General features: G+C 40.9%; 2 protein-coding genes across 2 annotated transcripts in view; both read left to right on the top strand.

Moving 5' to 3' along the window:
- Positions 1-7,847, top strand: part of GALNTL5 (polypeptide N-acetylgalactosaminyltransferase like 5) — a gene marked incomplete at both ends in the record, with an annotated part of 67,342 nt that extends 59,495 nt beyond the window's left edge. Inside the window, 2 exons of the mRNA XM_082846223.1 lie at positions 3,826-3,975; positions 7,704-7,847. Of these exons, the coding sequence (XP_082702349.1) occupies positions 3,826-3,975; positions 7,704-7,847 (294 nt within the window). The remainder of the gene's footprint in view (positions 1-3,825; positions 3,976-7,703) is intronic.
- A 3,631-nt stretch (positions 7,848-11,478) lies between these two features.
- Positions 11,479-18,126, top strand: part of GALNT11 (polypeptide N-acetylgalactosaminyltransferase 11) — a 54,939-nt gene continuing 48,291 nt past the window's right edge. Inside the window, exon 1 of the mRNA XM_082846712.1 lies at positions 11,479-11,629. The gene's annotated coding sequence lies outside the window, so the exon portion shown is untranslated. The remainder of the gene's footprint in view (positions 11,630-18,126) is intronic.

Genomic DNA, 18,126 nt, shown 5'->3' on the forward strand with positions numbered 1-18,126 from the left:
AAAGACAAAGAGTAAGAAGAGACTCAGTAATGCCCCAGTTTCTGCCCACTGACTTGGAAAGCGGACAGCCTTCCAACCCATATGTGTCAGTGGAGAAGGCCAGTGAGGCTGGACCAGAATGAGTGAGGAGAGAACAGCAAGATGAAGCTGGAGAGGGAGGCAGGGGCAGGACTCTGCAGGACCCTGTAAGGCTTTAGATGTGTCTTACGTGCAATGAAATGCCACTGGTATGTTTTAAGCAGGGCAGGGACAGTGGCTGTGGAGGCTGACATAGTGGAGGATAAGCAGGCAGACCAGGAGGTTCTTACAATAACCTGGACAAAGGGTGACAATGGATGGAACCAGAGCAGTAGCAACGGCAACAGAAAGAACTGGACAGATTCCAGGCATATTTACAAGTAGAATGGACAGAACCCAGAGACTGACCAGCTACGTGGTTATCGAGAGAAAGGGGTGTCATGGACAACCCAATGATCAGTCAGCTAATGCCACGATGATGCTTGTTACAAACGAGCTCAAAACTGGTTGGCTTAGAGCAAGAAGCATCTGCTTTTTTCTTTCCTGTGTCTCTGTGTTGGCCAGCATGGCTCTGCCTCGGAATTTACACTGGCAGGGCTGGGCTCTGGGCTCTGAGTTTGGTCAGCTCTGCTCATCAGTCTAGTAGCAACTCTGGGCATATTCTTCTCATGTTGATAAGCAAGAATGCAAAAGTCAAGCCAAACCACACAGCATATTTAAAGCCTCCACAGGCATCGTGTCTGCTCACATTCCATGGGTCAAAGCGTGTCAAATGGACAAGCCCAAAGCCAGTGTATCAGAGAAATATACTCTACCCCTTAGTGAGGGGTGGAGAGTGAGATAATATTGCTGAACAGTATTTCCATCTATCACACCAAGTTTCTGGAATGAGCAACTCAGTGGATGGAGGTCCTATTTACTTAATGAGTAAAACTGGTTAAGAGAAATATGTTCCCTCATGTATCAGTCAGCTTTTGCTGTATAACAAACTGTCCCAAAATACAGTGGCTTAAAACAACAATCAATTGTAAGTCCTCAAAATGCATTGTATTGCTAAAGTGGTTATTTTGGTCATAGCCAGGATGGCTGGTTTCTACTGGTATTGCTTACACATCTCTGCTCATCGGGAGGCTCAGCTGGTGCTGGCTCATATAGGATGGCCTCATTTACATATGGGGACATTGGCCCAATAATAGGTGGAACAGTGGCCATGACCAGGTCGTTTGTCTCTCATTGTCAGGCAGGCTAGGAGGCTCATTCACAGTGAAGTGGTCACAAGGTTCCCAAGAGCAGCAAGAGAAGGCAAGTCCCAAAGCGCTACAAACACTTTTCAGGCATTTGTTTGCATCACGTTTGTTCATGTCCTGTTGACCAATGCAAATCATGAGGCCAAGACCAGATTCAAGAGATGGAGAAATAAACCTCACGTCTTGATGGAATGAAGTACAGTTACATTGCAATTAAGTACGCATGTAAGAGTGAAAAGCATTTGCGACCACACTTGCAGTCTACCACACTTCACTACAACAGAGATACACTCTCATTTACAAAACACGAACTCTAAGCACTCTACAAGTATCAGATTTTCTAATGCTCATAACAATCCCATGACACAGGTACTGTTATTATTCTCATTTTACAGGTGAGGAAACTGAGACACAAATAGGTTGAGTAACTTCAGTAACTTGCCCCAGATCACACAGCTCATAGGGGATTTGAACCACACTGAGTGGCCCTAGAGTTTGTGCTGTGCACCACTACACTATACTAACTCTTAATGGGATACCCTGCCTTCTTGTCATCCTCTTCCTCCTCCAATAATAATATTAATAATAGAAACTGGGAGCTGGACAGACTACTTCCAGCAGTATATCTGAGAAAGAAAGCTGACCATCACCTAAAGAACAGAGCAAAAGGCACGTCCAGATGGATCATGTTTCCCTTTGAGAATGAATCAAGAAGAAAAGAACAACTTTGTGGGTCCTATGAACACTGGGCTACATTGCAATAGCTTCCCTCACTTTGATTTTTGAGAAAGTTTTTAAATACATTTTTTACTTATATTCCTCCTTTATCACTTTGGTTACTTGACTTTTGTTTTCTATTCTATACTCATAGCCAGATTTCTTTTTTTAACACAGAAACATTTCAAACATGTAAGAATGTACCAATAATAATAGATACTTCTGTATCCATTCTAGTTATTAAACAGATTTTAATGATTTTCCAAATTTCTTTAAGTTCTCACTTTAAAAAAAGAGAATAAGACATTATAGGTGGCTAGTATCAGTTAGTTTTTGCTGCATAACAAAGTACCCCCAAGTGGTAGCTTAAATGAGCAACTATTTAGTTCTCAATTCCAGATGAAAATGAGAGTCAGAGAGGATACGTCTGATCATAAGCATGTGGCAGAGATGATAAAAGAACCTAATTCTTTGGACTTTTGGTCTCAGGGTTTTTCTACTGAGCCATCCATTTTAGAGAAGGAATTCAACGGATATTTTTCTAGACGTTCTGTGGGGATGTTTCTGGGTATTTCTAAAGAACTCTAGAGGTTGGCTGCACCAGTCAGTAGGTCTCATGTTATGTCAGAAGTTCTGCTTTTCCATTTTCTTTAACATAATCCTTTCTGACTATCTGAGTGATATATTTCACCATAGTACTTCTGAGTATTGTTTTCAGTGAGTCTTATTCTCCTACTACTGTTCCCTAAATGATTAGGTGAATCCACCTAAGAAAATATCTATAAAACTGGGATATATTACCTTGATCAATTAGAACAGTGGTTCTCAAACTTTAGTGTGCATCAGAATCACCTAAAGACCTGGTTAAAATACAGATTACTGTGCCCCCAGACCCAGACTTCCTAGTTCTGTAGGTCTGGGTGGGCCCAAGGATTTGCATTTCTAAGTTCCTTAGTGATGCTGATGCTGCTGGTCTGGAGACCATGCAAGAATCACTGAATTAAAGTAAAGAGAAGAGTCATGCAAGTGTACTATACATGAGATTTATGTTACAAGCACATTTTTTGTGGTATTATCTATAATAATAAAAATCAAAGACTACCAAAATGTCCAACAATACAAGACTTTTAAAGTAACTTCACATAATATCAAATGAAGAAAAGCAAGTTATCTTAATGTTGTGTATCTCTGTATGTACACGTACATACTTGGATTAATATTGACTGACAAAGTGTTAAAACAAAAAGTTATTTTTACCTTTTTCTGTGTGCTTTTCTACATTTCTTAGTTTTTCAATGGTCATATTTTGCTTTTGTGGAATAAAAAGTTATTAAAAATAAGCGTTTTAAAGTGTTTTAAGTACAAAAGAGATGAATAACTGAATTCAGCCATGATTGCTATTTCTCTTATTACTTGCTTATATCCAGCAATACTTAATCACCTCAGAAAATGTTACTCTCAGAATATTGTTTGAGAATATCCTAAGATAAAATATCTTGTCAGTCTTCATACATAATCAGTATCATAACTGGTCATGTATAAGCGAGGCAGGATCACTTGTTATTCAGCGCACTGACTCTAGGGCCAGATTTCCTGAGTTTGAACCTTGTGCTCTGCCACTATATCACTGGGCAAGCTTCTTAACCAATGTATGTGTTAGTTTCTTCATCTGTAAAATAGGGATGATCACAGTACCTACACGATAGGGTTGTTGTGAGGATCAAATGAAATAAGAAACTTAATAAATGTTAGCTATTGTTATTTTTGTTTTAGTTCAGCAGTTGCCTATTACTAGCAAACACTCATTAATCATTAATATGTTTTCTATTTTTCTTATGTCTAGATCTGGATGTGTGGAGGCCAACTCTTCATACTCCCCTGCTCTCGAGTAGGACATATTGATAAGCAACACGTTGCAAACCACACTGGAATTGCAAAAGCCTTGGCGTATAATAATCTCAGACTGGTGCACGTTTGGCTAGATGAATACAAGGTGAAGGATGTGTCCCTGGTTTGGAAAGATGAATGAGAGTACAGAGAGGGACTGGCTCTAAAGAAGCCTTCTGCTGCTTTCTAGATACCAATTTTTGTACTTCTCCTTAAATTAGGGCAACCCTTCAGCTGTTCACCCACCCATTTTCAGATGCTATTCTTAATTTGTTCATTTTAAGCTGCTACACTTGCACCTTACTCTTTTTTTTTTTTTTTTAAATCTCTAAGGAAACTCAAGTTTCTCAGAAGTAAATCAACCGACACGAGAAGGCTTTTTTTCCCCCTAGATCTATTTTCCTCCCCCAAAGATTGCCCATCTGCGGCAAATACCTCTCTCTGCCCCCATTCCCATGGGCAAATTTTGGATTCTCTTCCTCCACTACCAAGCTCCCAAGTGATGCGGCTGCAGCTGGTCTGGGGACCACACAAGAACCTCTGCTCCTTTTTTCTCTAACAGTCAAAGATTTTTTTTTTTTGCAGTACGCGGGCCTCTCAATGCTGTGGCCTCTCCCGTTGCAGAGCACAGGCTCCGGCCTCCCGGACCGGGGCACGAACCCGTGTGCCCTGCATCGGCAGGCGGACTCTCAACCACTGTGCCACCTGGGAAGCCCAACAGTCAAAGATTTTTACATCAAAGCCAGGCCCCTTCATTTGTGCATCTCCCCATGGTTTAAGCCCCTTGCCGGGACCTTTAGAATGCACATACAGAGAACATATAGATGCAGCTTCATTTTAATTTGAAAGTTCAAACAAATTTGGACAGTAACAACAAGACCTCCTTTCAGATACATGGGTAGAAATATGTAAGAATCTGTCTGTGATATTATATGTCCTGGTCTTGATCTAATATTTCTTTATTATTTTAAATTATAAAAGTAATAATACTCAATTTCTTGAGTAATCAGGGCAATATGAATTAAAACCTCAATGAGATATTTCTACATACATGGCAAAACATTTTTAAAGTCTGATAGGACCATGTGTTGGCAAGCACAGGAAGTCTCAGACACTGGGTGGGAGTGTTAATTGTTACAAACTCACTTTGGAAAACAGTTTGGCAATATCCAGTAATAAAAGACATGAATATCCCATGATCCAGCAATTCCATCCTGTATATACACTACAGAAAGCATGCTTTTGTGCACCAGAACACATGAACAAGAATGTTTATAAACAGCATTGTTTGTGTTAGCCAAAACTGAATACAACCCAAATATTCATCAGGGATGGAATGAATAAATATGATATGTTTAATGATATAATTCTATATAGCAATGAAAATCAACTTTAAATATACATACAACAGTATAGGTAAATCTTAAAGATATAATGGTGGACAAAAGCAGCCAAACACAATAGAATATATACTGTATTTTTCCATTTCTATAAAGTTAAAAACAGGTAAAAATCAAACCGTGTAATCTATGTGTGGATAATTAGATATCGATACAAAAAGAAAAGCAAAGAAATGAATACATAATCAGGATAGCACTTCAAACTAAGAGGAAGGGGCTTCCCTGGTGGCGCTAAGTGGTTGAGAGTCCGCCTGCCGATGCAGGGGACACAGGTTCGTGCCCTGGTCTGGGAAGATCCCACATGCCGCGGAGCGGCTGGGCCCGTGAGCCATGGCCGCTGAGCCTGCGCATCCGGAGCCTGTGCTCCGCAACGGGAGAGGCCACAACAGTGAGAGGCCTGCGTACCGCAAAAAACAAAAACAAAAAACAAAAACTAAGAGAAAGGATTATGATCAGGAAAGGAAAGGCAAGGGCCTCTGAGATGCTGATTATGTTCTATTTCTTGACTTAGGGTTTCTGGGGTTGATTTTTCAACAGTTCCCTAAGGTGCACATTTATATTTTATGTGCTTTTTTCGGTATGTTTATTATATTTCCTGATTTAAAAAAAATATTTTTAGAAAGGTAACGCATACACATTTTTGTCTTACAGTATTGAAAAGCATGAAGTGAAAAGTAAGCTTTCTAAGCCCGTAGTTTCGCCCCTCAGAAGCCACCACTAAATTACTGTCTATCGTTTCCTGTTAACATGCACATACACACGAGTATATATCCTTTTCTTTTACCTAACTCGATTTGAGCAGCAATATTTTGTTGTAATTTTTCCATTTATTAGTATAATTTAAAAACATACTTTCAAAGTCTTTTAAAATCAGAGCAGATAAACATGTCATCCTTTTAACTATTTCCTTTGAATGGATCTCTTAAAATTGATTCCATTCATAAATAGCCCCCAGAGATAAACATTCTGATCCTCTTGGCTTTTTGTTACTCCTTAACAGTGCCAAAATGAACATCCTTTACATGTATCTCTTTGCACATTTGTGCAGCTATATCTTGAATAAATCTGAAGACATGAACTTGTGGACCATGAGTTAGTGCATCTTAAATCTTGATGAATAATGTCCAAATGGTCCTCAACCATTCCAACCCTAGTTTTAATTAAACTTTGTATTTCTTCTAATCTGTTAGGTTAAAAATGATATCTCATTGTTTAAAATTGCATTTCTTTAGTTATGAGAGATTTTAAGCTTTTTTTTTTTCTGTGACCAGAGGTCACATTTAAATGGTTGACTTGAACACAGTTAGGACTGAGTAGTTTACTGAATTTCATGGGGGATATAGTTACCAAAAGTTCCATCTAATATAAAAAGCATGTAATGTTTGGCATAAAATCAATGGATTGTATGACACAGCATGTTGGGAAGTTGAGTGAATGTCATTGGGCAAAACAGGCTTTGGACAGGGAGATGTTGGCTAAGGTCTTCTCTGCCTTCACTCCAAAACGAGGACACCCTCCCTCAGGCCCATTCTCTGCACCAGTCCCCCCTGGGGAACTAGGAGTGGCAAGACATGATGGCAAAGACCTAAAGATCCCTGGGGAGAATCCAACATGGCATGCCCATACTATGCTAATTTGGGTAAGCAAGCTCCTCTCATTCAACAATATTACTATGCTATATACCGGGCACTGGGAATACACAGATGAAAATACAAAGGTTCTGCTTTCAAGGAGGCTTTGGTCTACTTAGAATACCTCTTTTAACATGGCAGAGCTTGAGTCCATTAGACACTCATACTTGGTGCTTCCTTAAATCAAGAACGCAGAAAAGACTAACCAGGTGTGGTGATAATAATGGCCGACACTGACATGACACCTACTATGTGCCAGCCTTAGTCTCCTAAGAGCTTTGCACGTATGAAAGTGTTCAGTCCTCACCACAGTCTCATGAGGGTAGCAGCCAAGGTCACATAGCTAATAAATAGCAGAGCCAGAAATTGAAGCCAGGTTGTCTTCCTCCAGAGTCAATTTGCCCTTAGCCGTCACCAACCCCCATTTCTGAAACCATGGAAGTGTTGATAGGGATTGGGGAGTGAGGGCTTTTGTCCTTGAGTATCATTGAGAGAGTAGGAGAAAGGGGAAACACTACAATAGGCGGCTATGATTCTAGAACTCTTGAGAAGCAGGACTTAGACTTGCTGAGTCCCTCTACGCTACTTTCATCGTGGTCTGTCACAGCACATCCGGTGAATATGTGTGGGGTGAGTGAGTCCCAGCTCCTATGTGTGTCTCTGCCCTCCCCATACAGAGGGAAGGTTTTCTCTTGTTGTTTTGTTTTGTTTTAGTTCAGATGAAAATACATACTGCTATGTTAGATATCATGATTTGATTACCAAAGATTTGTCTGGTTTAATGACTCTCTCTTTCCATTTAGGAGCAGGTATTTTTACGAAGACCTAATCTGAAATATCTTGCCTATGGAGATATTAGTGAGCGTGTTGAATTAAGGAAACGATTGGGTTGCAAGTCATTTCAGTGGTATTTGGATACTGTCTTCCCGGAACTGGAGACCTCTTAAGAGAGTCTCATGAAAGGAAAACCAATCATTTTCATGAATAAAGCGTTAAAAATTCCCCTAGTCCTTCAACATGGAGAAGAGAACATGTTTGGAACATCATGAAATTATGTGAACTACAGTAAGAAGTACAACCAGAATGGTCTACAACAGAAGTGCCTTTTCTGCCACTAAATTTCTGGGGTGGCAAGACCTTAAATTAAGCATTAGAAATGCATGTTGTCACACCCTTAAGGCTGTCATAAAATCGATTGAGATAAAGTGTGTTATCTCCAGTTATTTGCCAAGCTCACTTCGTCCTGGTAGACCGTAAGGACTGCTCAACTCTTGGTCAACTCAATTCCTACTCCAGATAGGTGACCTGGGCTGGTGACCTCCCCAGAAAGACATTCTCAGAGAGCCTTGGTTGGTCCATTCAACTGTATTGAGCTCCTTTCTTGCTGCCAGTGTAGATTCTGTCCTTGACACATTGCTTGGTTGGGTTCCTGAGTTTCTGATGTCCAGTCACTTGCCTGGGTGTCCTGGTCCAGCTCTCCAGGCCAGCCTCCCTGTTTGTTTCTGTTGGCCCTTCAGTTAACTGGAGACATTCCCTCTTCCCTACTTCTGGTTTTGCCTTTTTCACGTGTGTTCCCTCCTATGGCTCTGGCCTTCAGCTCTCCTGACACTTCTTGGCTTGTGTGCCTTGTTGATAATCTGTGTTCGACATGACTCAAGAAAACTGTTTAGCTGGGATTGGGGAAGAGGTAACTAGGTTCAATATCCATCCTGTGTGGACACACTCCCAGGTGTCTAAAGTACTTCTATCAGGTTAGAGGGATGGCTGTTGCATTCACCCTGGTGAAGGCAGCTAGAAAAGTGAAAAATGTATTTAATTCACAAAACGAAGAGAATGAGAAAATGAGGGAAGGAATACATTGAAAGGAGTAAAAAGGAGGAGGCTTAGGATAGAATCACTAAATCATAGCTTCTGCTGGAGAAAATATAAACTAGTTTTTTACAGCAGAAAACAACTTGACTCATCTATTATGCTCATTTAATCAACAACTGAATGGTCATCTCAGGCCAGGTGTCCTTCTAGGTGCTGGGATGCAGCTGACAATGGGGCAGGTAAACATCCCTCCCTTCATGGAGCTTGTGTTCTTTGAAATAATATATACAATGTAAAGAAAAAAGAACCAGTTTATAATGTCATTACACCCATGTATTTGGCAAAGTACTCTATAAAATCTGTTGCTGGAAAGAGATGGGAAAAACCTGTGCCCAAATATTACAGATGGCCAGGGTAACTTGATTGAGCTTTTAAAAGGTCAATCTGGCAGCACAAAGTAATTGCCACGTGATTAGTATATTCTGGGCCCATGTTTATACCTTAGCTGCTCTAGAAAGTAATAAAAAATTGATTGTAATAAACCTATGAATCCATTAAAATTAGAGTAAAATACAAAATAAAATTTCTGCAGCCGAAGGAGAAAAGAGAATTGTAGTATAAATTCAGAGAATCTTCTTGTTTGGTAAGCATAAAGAAGGATGTAAATATCAGCTTTGCCAAAAGAAAAATGTTCTTTTTCTTAGAGCCATGGGCCTAATATTCAGTCTTAGTTTTTTAATGTAATTTAGTTCAGGTCCTAAATAGCATGAATAAGTCTTAGAAGCGATGTAGAATGTTGCTTAAACAATCTCCTCTAGAATATTGTTTCAGCTGACTCTGGAATAGAAAACAAATCAGAATCAACATCCAAGTACTTGGTGTGATTGAAAGGAAACCCATACTTGCCCTTAGGTGGCAATTATGGTTTTGTATTTTAAAATCTGATTTGTATTCTGGAGCTATTTGAGGAAGTATCTGCTCACCTGCTCAAGGCTTTTCACACAACAGTTTTGGGTATGACCAAACACTTGGACAAGCCTTACATTAGCCAGAGAATTCTGTAAGGAAAGCATACTTTCAGGAATTTATCCTAAGACACACCGAGATGAAATAAAAATAAGAGCTAACAATTACTGAGTTCTCACTATGTTTCATACCCCCTGGTAGGTACTCTGCATAGATTATCTCATCTCATCCACACAACTTTACAAGATAGTTCCTATTGTTATTACCATATCATAAAACAGAAAACTAAGTTTAAAACTTGTCCAGGGTTAGCGTTGCCAGATTTAGCAAATAAAAGTACAGCATGCCCTGGTAAACTTGAATTTTGGATAAACAATAATATCTTAGTAAAGTATATTCCACATATTCTGTGGGACATGCTAGTGAATTTTTTTTTATCTGAAATTCAAATTTTAAGCCTCCTATATTTCCTCTGGCAACTGTATCTAGGGATAGATGAACACAGCCCATAGACTAGCCTATGCCCAGCCTCAAAGACCCCGGGTTTAGATGCTACACTGCAAAAAGCATATTCATGTCATTCTTTCTAATGGTAAAAAATTGGAGCTAACCCAAAGCTTCAATTTCTGGAATGGTACGACTGTACATTAATTTGGTGGGACAGTATGAACCCATTTAAAATAACAGCTAGAAACAGATCTCCACACCCATCAGAATGGCAAATAAAATGTCTGACACAGACAAGGGTCGGGTGAAGGTGGAGCAATGGCCGGTCTCCTGCACTGACTGCACCTTAGGACACTGATTTCAGACTTTGATGTGTACATAAATCACCTGGCCACGGCGGTAAAACGCATATTTTGATTACTTAAGTACGTCTGGCATGGGGCCTGCCGACTGAAAAAAAATGCATAACCTAAACGTTGAGAATTCTGTTTTATTTGGCAGACAAAACCGAGGACTCAAGCCTGGGACACAGCCTCTCAGGCAGCTCTGCGGGACTGCTCTGAAGAGGTAAGGTGGGGGAGACAGGATAGATAGGAGTTTTCGCAACGAAGATCGGATAGTCTGAACATCAAAGGTTACTGTTAAAGAAAATCAATCAAACGCAAGTTAAGGAATTTAGTGCTTTCCTATACATGGGAATTGCAAGAGCCAGGGCGTACTGAGATCATTTCTTTGCTATGCACCCTAACCAACCAGAGCCAGGATCCTGTTCTTCCCCATCCTGAGTGCACCATTTGGGGGTGGCCACAGTGGCTGGGGGCTTGGCAGCGGACAGCCCGTTTCCACCCTGAGTTACCTCCGGGCGGGCGGGCGGGGGCTGTAATGGTCATGGCCTGATGGCTGCAACATCCTTTGCTTACTGATAGGTGGCTGAAGAGTCAGGATTTCTAGCAAGCCCCCCGTGACCCCATGTGCCTTCCTGCGGCTGCTCTGCGGGCGCGCTGTACTTTCCCACCCTTACCACCAACCCGTGAGGTTTTATCACAGTTTCTGCCAAGCCTTGACATTTTAACCTACAGTTCTTTTATCATAAACGGGGTCGCACATCTTTCAATATGTTTAAGGCGTTTGTCTTCAATGAGCCCATTTATGTAAGAATTAAAAACGCGAAGGACGCCCGCGATCGACCCCCGAGCCCACCCGCAGGCGCTGGGCCTCGGGAACGTGTGGAGCCCGGGGGCCGCGACGCGCCCGCAGCGGGCGGTGACGTCACGCGCGGGGCCGGGGCCGCTCGTCACGTGGCCCCGGCGGGCGCGCGCTCGGGCCGAGGCCGCGGCGCGGGCACTGGGCAAGCGCTGGGGGCGCTGGTGTGCCCGCTGCTGCGTTTGCTTGCCGGCAGCTCCGCCCGCTGCGGCGAATGCGGCTCGGACCCGGGCCGTGGCGGGAGCGAAGATGCCACAGCCCGAGTCCCGAAAGGCCGGGGTCCTGCGCTGCCGGCGTCGGGGTGAGTAGCGGATGGCCCGGCGGCGGCGTGTGAGCCTGCGCGGCCTCCGTCCGTCCCCTCAGCGCCTCAGGCGAGCGGCCGCGGCCCGAGCGCCCGGAGAGTCGGAGGCTTCGCCCCGGGCCGCCGCCCTCAGCGGGGTCTCTGGCCGCTGGCCCGGCGTCCGGGAGTGTGTGGGGCGTTGGCAGAGCCGACGCGGCCCTGGAGGCCGGGGGTGGGCCGTGGAGGCGCCTGGCTCGCGGGGGGCGGCCGCGGGCGGCGTGAGAAAGACCCGCTCCCCCGCCCCACGGCGCTTTTTGCTAAAATGCCCCAGAAAATGGTTGCAGAAATTTTCAAAACGTATAGAAACTAGAGCGAATTGAGTAACCCTTCGCTGGTACCCTGCCCTCAGTTTCCACGGTATTCGGGCAGTGTTCACATTTCCTTAAAGGAATTTTTTTGAATTGTTCTTTTAGTGGTTGGTTTGTGCCGCTCAGGATTTGAGCGGGTCCTTGCGTGGCGTTCGGTGGATGAGCATCTTCAGTTTCCCTTTTCTTTGCAAGGTATTTGTTGAAGAAATTGGGTTATTTGTCTTGCACAATTTCCCAGCCTCTTAAAGTACGTGCCGTTTGGATAAATATAAAAATATGAAGTCTCCACCCTCCAATTCTGGTAGATTTCACCGTTTGAGTGGTATTAATATGCCCATGATGGAAGAGCTGTGTGTGTTTTTATCATCGAAGAAGATTTGGTCCAGCATTCCTTTTTACTTCGTGCTAGGAAAGCTGTTGGTTGGTTGGTTGGTTGGTTTTCCAAATGTAAGATGAAATTATAACTTTGAAATGCTTCTCATACTGCTCTGCGCCAATAAAATATTGTGATGCTACTCTCGTCCCCCAAATAAGAGTTTTAGGCCAGACTTTTTTTTTTTTTAACGACACTCAATTCTTAGCTGTTACCTAGATATCCTAGATATATACCGTATGTTAAGGTCTACTCTGCCTTGAGAAAAATCTAAACCAGAAAACCTCTCTCTACCCTTAATGTTATCAGTAGAGCTTTTCAAATTAAACGTCATGAAACAGTAGTCCACACCGCTCCTGCCTCCTCTTGACAATTTCTGTGCTGTTCTTTGCAATTTGAGTCCTATCTTCACTTTTCTTTTTTTTTTTTACTCTTTTATTATGGTGGTAAAATACACATACCGTGAAGTTGATTGTTCTAAGCATTTTTAAGTGTACAGCTCAGAGGTACTAAGTACATTCACAGTATTGTGTCACCATCACCGCTATTTCCAAAAGTTTCTCCCTCACCCTAAACACAAACTCTGAAACCATTAAGCGTTAACTCCCCATTTCCCCTCCTCCCAGCCCTTTCTGTCTCTGAATTTGCTTATTCTAGAGGCCTCACAGAATTGGAATCGTACAGTATTTGCCCTTTTGTGTTTGGCTTATTTCATCTAATGTGTTCAAGGTTCATCCATGCCGTAGTGTCTCTCAGACTTCATTCTTGGGTATGGCTGGCTACTACTCTGCCGAGTGGCTGTAGCACAGTTTGTTTATCCATTCATCCGTTGATGGACACTAGGTTGTTGCTGTTTTTTGGCTGCTGTGAATAACACTGCTGTGAACATGTGTTTACATGTGTCTGGGTGAGTCTAACTGGCCTCCCTGGCTCTAGATTTTTTTTTTTTTTCCCTCTGTCCCAAACCATTTTACACACTGTTCCTAGAATTTTCTTCCTAAGGTGTATTTGCTTAAAGACATGAGTTAGCTTCCTTTTGCATGCAGAACAAGTTAATTCTCATCCTCAGGGTCATAGCCCCAGCCTGTCCTCATAGAATTAATCACCTTCCACTAGCCTTAACCAGCTGTGTGTATTCATTATAGCCAACCTTCCTACTTGGTATTCTGTTTGGAAAACTAAAAACAAATGTTGCAGTTTCTCAAGACTTCAGCTTTCCGCTTGAGATATTTCAGTTTTTGGCCATTGAAGTCTTAAAGTCAAACTTAAATCTTAACTTCTATAAGGCATTTCCTTCAAGTTTTTCATATAAAATTAATTTGGCCTTTGTACTTATTTGTATATACTGTGGTTTATTTATATCTTTATTATGGAATTTTTTAGAGTTTGCTTTAGGATATACCCAGTTTTTCACTTATTATTTCTTTAGGATTTTTATTCTTAGAGAAAGTGGGATTACTGACCAAAGTGTACAAAGGTTTTTAAGGCTCCTATGCCATTGTTAAACTGCTTTTTAAAAAGGCCCTGCAATTTATAACTTTCATCACGGATAACCGTATCATTTAACTACATGTACTTCAATAAGTACTGAAAATGTTGCTAATTTGAGTTAGAAAATAGTATCTTATTTTTATTTGCATGTCTTTACTAATTATTGAGACTGAAGACTTTTTCCTGTGTATTTCCAAGTTCATCCAGGTTGTTTCATTTATCCATACAGCTGACCTCGAACAACACAGATTTGAACTGCACAGGTCCATTTATACGCAGATTTTTTGGTCAACAGTAAATACTATGGTACAACAAGATCTGTGATTGGTCAGATCCTCTGATATGAAAGGCCTACTGTATAAGCAGATTTTCAACTGCGTGGAGGGTTGTTCTTCCTCCCTGCCGTATTGTTCAAGGGTCAGCTGTAGTTGGAAAAATGCTATATGTAGAGTCCCAGCCCCAGCATTACAGAACAGAACAGAGTTTCTCAAACTTGGCATTGTTGACATTTTGAGCCAGATAATTCTTCATTGCTGGGGACTGTCCTCTGCATTGTAGGATGTTTAGCAGCATCCCTGGCCTCTACCCACCACATGTTAGTAGGATCCCCCAATATGTGACAACCAAAAATATTTCTGGACATTACCAAAAGACCCCGGTGGTGTCCCGGTTTTCCCAGACATTGCCAAATATCTCAGGCTCTGGCTGAGAGCCACTGGAGTATAGAGAGTGGACTTAGAGCTAGGAGACTAACTTCACTGGTACAATTCACCCTTCTGATACTCTGCATCTATACACAGCCTACAACGTGCATTTCCATGTGAACATTCTGTTATCTACAGACTAAATTTTTAAGTTGATCTCATATGAATCTTCTGTTAAATAATAAGGAGGAAGCAGAAGTGAGGAGAAAATAATATATACAAATACACACAAAACTCTTAAGGACAGACTACTAGAATCTGTGTCCGTGGACCAAAATTAGTGGAGAACTTAGTCGTGTAAGCACATTATAACCCCTAGAAATCAACATACATACAGAACCCAAAACGGTAGTGTAAAGGTCAAAGGAGTGTTTGTTTGTTTGTTTACATCTACACACACACACACACACACACACACATATACATATATACACACACACCCATTTATATATAAACACATTTATATATATACACTTATTTATATATATTTAAAAGGTTTGCTATGGAAAATTTCAGACATGAAGAAAATTAATAGATTTTAAATAACCTGTTAATGCTCAATCTTTTTCCATCTGTAATCCCTATCACTATGAACTCATGGATATTTATCTTATACTTTGGGTTATGATGCAATACCACTTTATTTTTTGCTCAAATTGTTTTAGCTATGGCCATTGTAAGCTCCTTCAGTTGGTTCCACCTGTTCCTTTGACACACCCCCATCATTGTGGGTTTCTTCTTTTTTTTTTTGTGGTACTTCCTTACTTTCTGGCACTACAAGGTACTTCAGGCTCATCTGGTATATTTCCTTTCCCCGTCCTAGAGTCAGTCATTTCTTCAAGGAGCTTTGGTTCTTTTTATTGGAGAATGCTGTTAGAAACCAAGATTTGGGGGACATCACTGGTGGTGCAGTGATTAAGAATCCGCCTGCCAATTCAGGGGACATGGGTTCAAGCCCTGGTCCGGGAAGATCCCGCATGCCGTGGAGCAACTAAGCCCATGTGCCACAACTACTGAGCCTATGCTCTAGGGCCGGCGAGCCACAACTGCTGAGCCCACATGCCACAACTACCAAAGCCTGTGCACCTAGAGCCCATGCTCTGCAACAAGAGAAGCCACTGTGATGAGAAGCCCGTGCACCACAAAGAAGAGTAAACCCTGCTTGCTGCAACTAGAGAAAGCCCACACCCAGCAACGAAGACCCAACACAGCCAAAAATAAATAAATAAATAAAACTTATTAAAAAATACCCCAAGATTTGGGCACTAGGTATGCTTGTTGTCACTTGGGGTGTCATTCTTCTAGGCCCTCTCATCTGACAAGCAAGGAAATATATATGTACATATATGGAAATAAATGTGTAACCATCTGTATCTAGAGCTAACATGTTAAGCTAAACATGGGTTCATACTCATGTCTTGAACTCGAATCCATTTTAATGCTATAAATTTCCTTCTAATCACTACTTTTGCTGCATCCCACAAATTTTAATAAGCTGTATTTTCATTTTCATTTAGTTCAAAATATTTTAAAATTTCTCTTGAGACTTTAATTTCCAGATACCTGGGTTTGTTTTTTTTTTTTAGCCTTTCTGTTACTGATTTCTAGTTTAATTCCACTGTGTCTAAGAACATACTTTGTATGGTTTCTGTTCCTTTAAATCTGTTAAAGTGTGTTTTATGGCCCAGAATATGGTCTACGTTGGTGAATGTGGGCTAGAGAAGAATATGTTTTCAGCTGTTGTTGGATGGAGTTTTCTTTAAATGTCAGATCAAGTTGATTGATGTGCTGCTCAGGTCATCTATTTCCTTATTGATTTTCTGTCTGCTCGATCTGTCAATTACTGACAGTGTTGTTGAAGTCTTTAACTATAATAGTGGATTTATCTCCTCTTTTCATTTTTCTCAGGTTTTGCTTCATGTGTTTTGATACCCTCTCATTCGTTAGGTGTAAACAAGTACAAGATTGTTATGTCTTCTTGGAGAATTGACCTCTTTATTATCACATAATGACCCTCTTTATCCCTAATTACCCGACAAAGTCTGCTTTGTCTGAAGTTAATATAGTTACTTCAGCTTTCTTTTGGTTAGTGTTAGCATGGTATAGCTTTCCATCCTTTACTTTTAACATATATAAATTTTTATATTTAAAGTTTGTTGCTTGTAGACAACTTATAGTTGGATCTTGTTTTGTCCACTGTGACTCTGTCTCTTTTGATATTGTATTTTTTAGACCATTCACATTTGAAGTGATTATTGATATAGTTGAGTAAATATCTTCCATGTTTGTAACTATTTTGTATTCATTGCTTTTTTCTGTTTCCTTTTAATTGGGCATTCTATATGATTCAACTCTATCTCCTCTCTTAGAATGTATTAGTTTTCTGTTGCTGCTGTAACAAAAGGACACAAACTCAGTGGTGTAAAACAACACAATTTCTTTTACAGTTCTGTAGGTCAGAGGTTTGAAATGGGTCTCAGTGGGCTAAGCTCAAGGTGTGGGCAAGGCTATGTTACTTTCTGGAGGCTCTAAGGGAGAATCAATTTCCTTGCCCTTTTAAATTTCTAGAAGCCACCCACAGTCCTTGACTCGAGGCCTTCTTCCTCTATCTTTGAAGCCAGCAGTAGTGGGCCCAGTAGATTGCATCATTCTTATCTCCTCTTTTGTCTCCCTCTTCCATACTTAAGGACTCTGTGATTACATCCGGCCCACCCGCATAATCCCGAATAATCTGTATTTTAAGGTCAAGTGATTAGCAACCTTATTCTGTCTGCTGCCTTAATCTGAGGATTAGAATGTGGATATTCCTGGGGGGCTACTATTCTGCCTACCACATAGCATATCAATTATACGCATTTAAAAATTTTTTTGGTGATTGCCCTGGAGTTTACAGTATGCATTTTAAATTAACCTGAATCTGCCTTAAAGTAACACCATATTGCTTGATGTGTCATATAGATACCTTGTTAATAGCATAATCCCAATTTGTGCTTCCCACCGCTGTGACCTTGCTGTCACTCATTCACTTAACAGTGTGCTATGATCATCTAATACATTGTTACTATTATTACTTTAAACAGATGGTTGTTTTTTAGGTCAGTTAAGAATAAAAAAATAAAGGATTTTATCTTCATTTTATTTATTCCTTCTCTGATGCTCTTCTTTATGTAGATCCAGGTTTCTGACCTGTATCATTTTCCTTCTGCTTGAAGAATTTTTTTTTTTTAACATTTCTTGCAGGACAGGTCTACTGGCGATGAATTCCTCAGTTTTTTTGGTCTGAAAAAGCCTTCATTTCTCCTTCACTTTTGAATTATAATATCGAGGGATATGGAATTCTAAAGTGGTGGTGGGGTTTCTTCCTTACTTTAAATATTTCACTCTGCTCTCTTCTTGCTTGATTTCTGATGAGAAGTCCACTGTAATTCTTACTCTTTCCTCTGTAGTTAGGGTGTTTTTCACTCTCTGTAACTTCTTTGAAGATTTTTTGTCTTTTGATTTTCTGAATATGGTATACCTACATGAGGGTTTTTGAGGGTATTTAATCTGTTTGGTGTTCTCTCAGCTTCCTGGGGTCTGTCA

The sequence above is a fragment of the Leucopleurus acutus genome (genome assembly GCF_964270905.1).
Source record: "Leucopleurus acutus genome assembly, chromosome: 9".
Taxonomy (NCBI): Eukaryota; Metazoa; Chordata; class Mammalia; order Artiodactyla; family Delphinidae; genus Leucopleurus; species Leucopleurus acutus.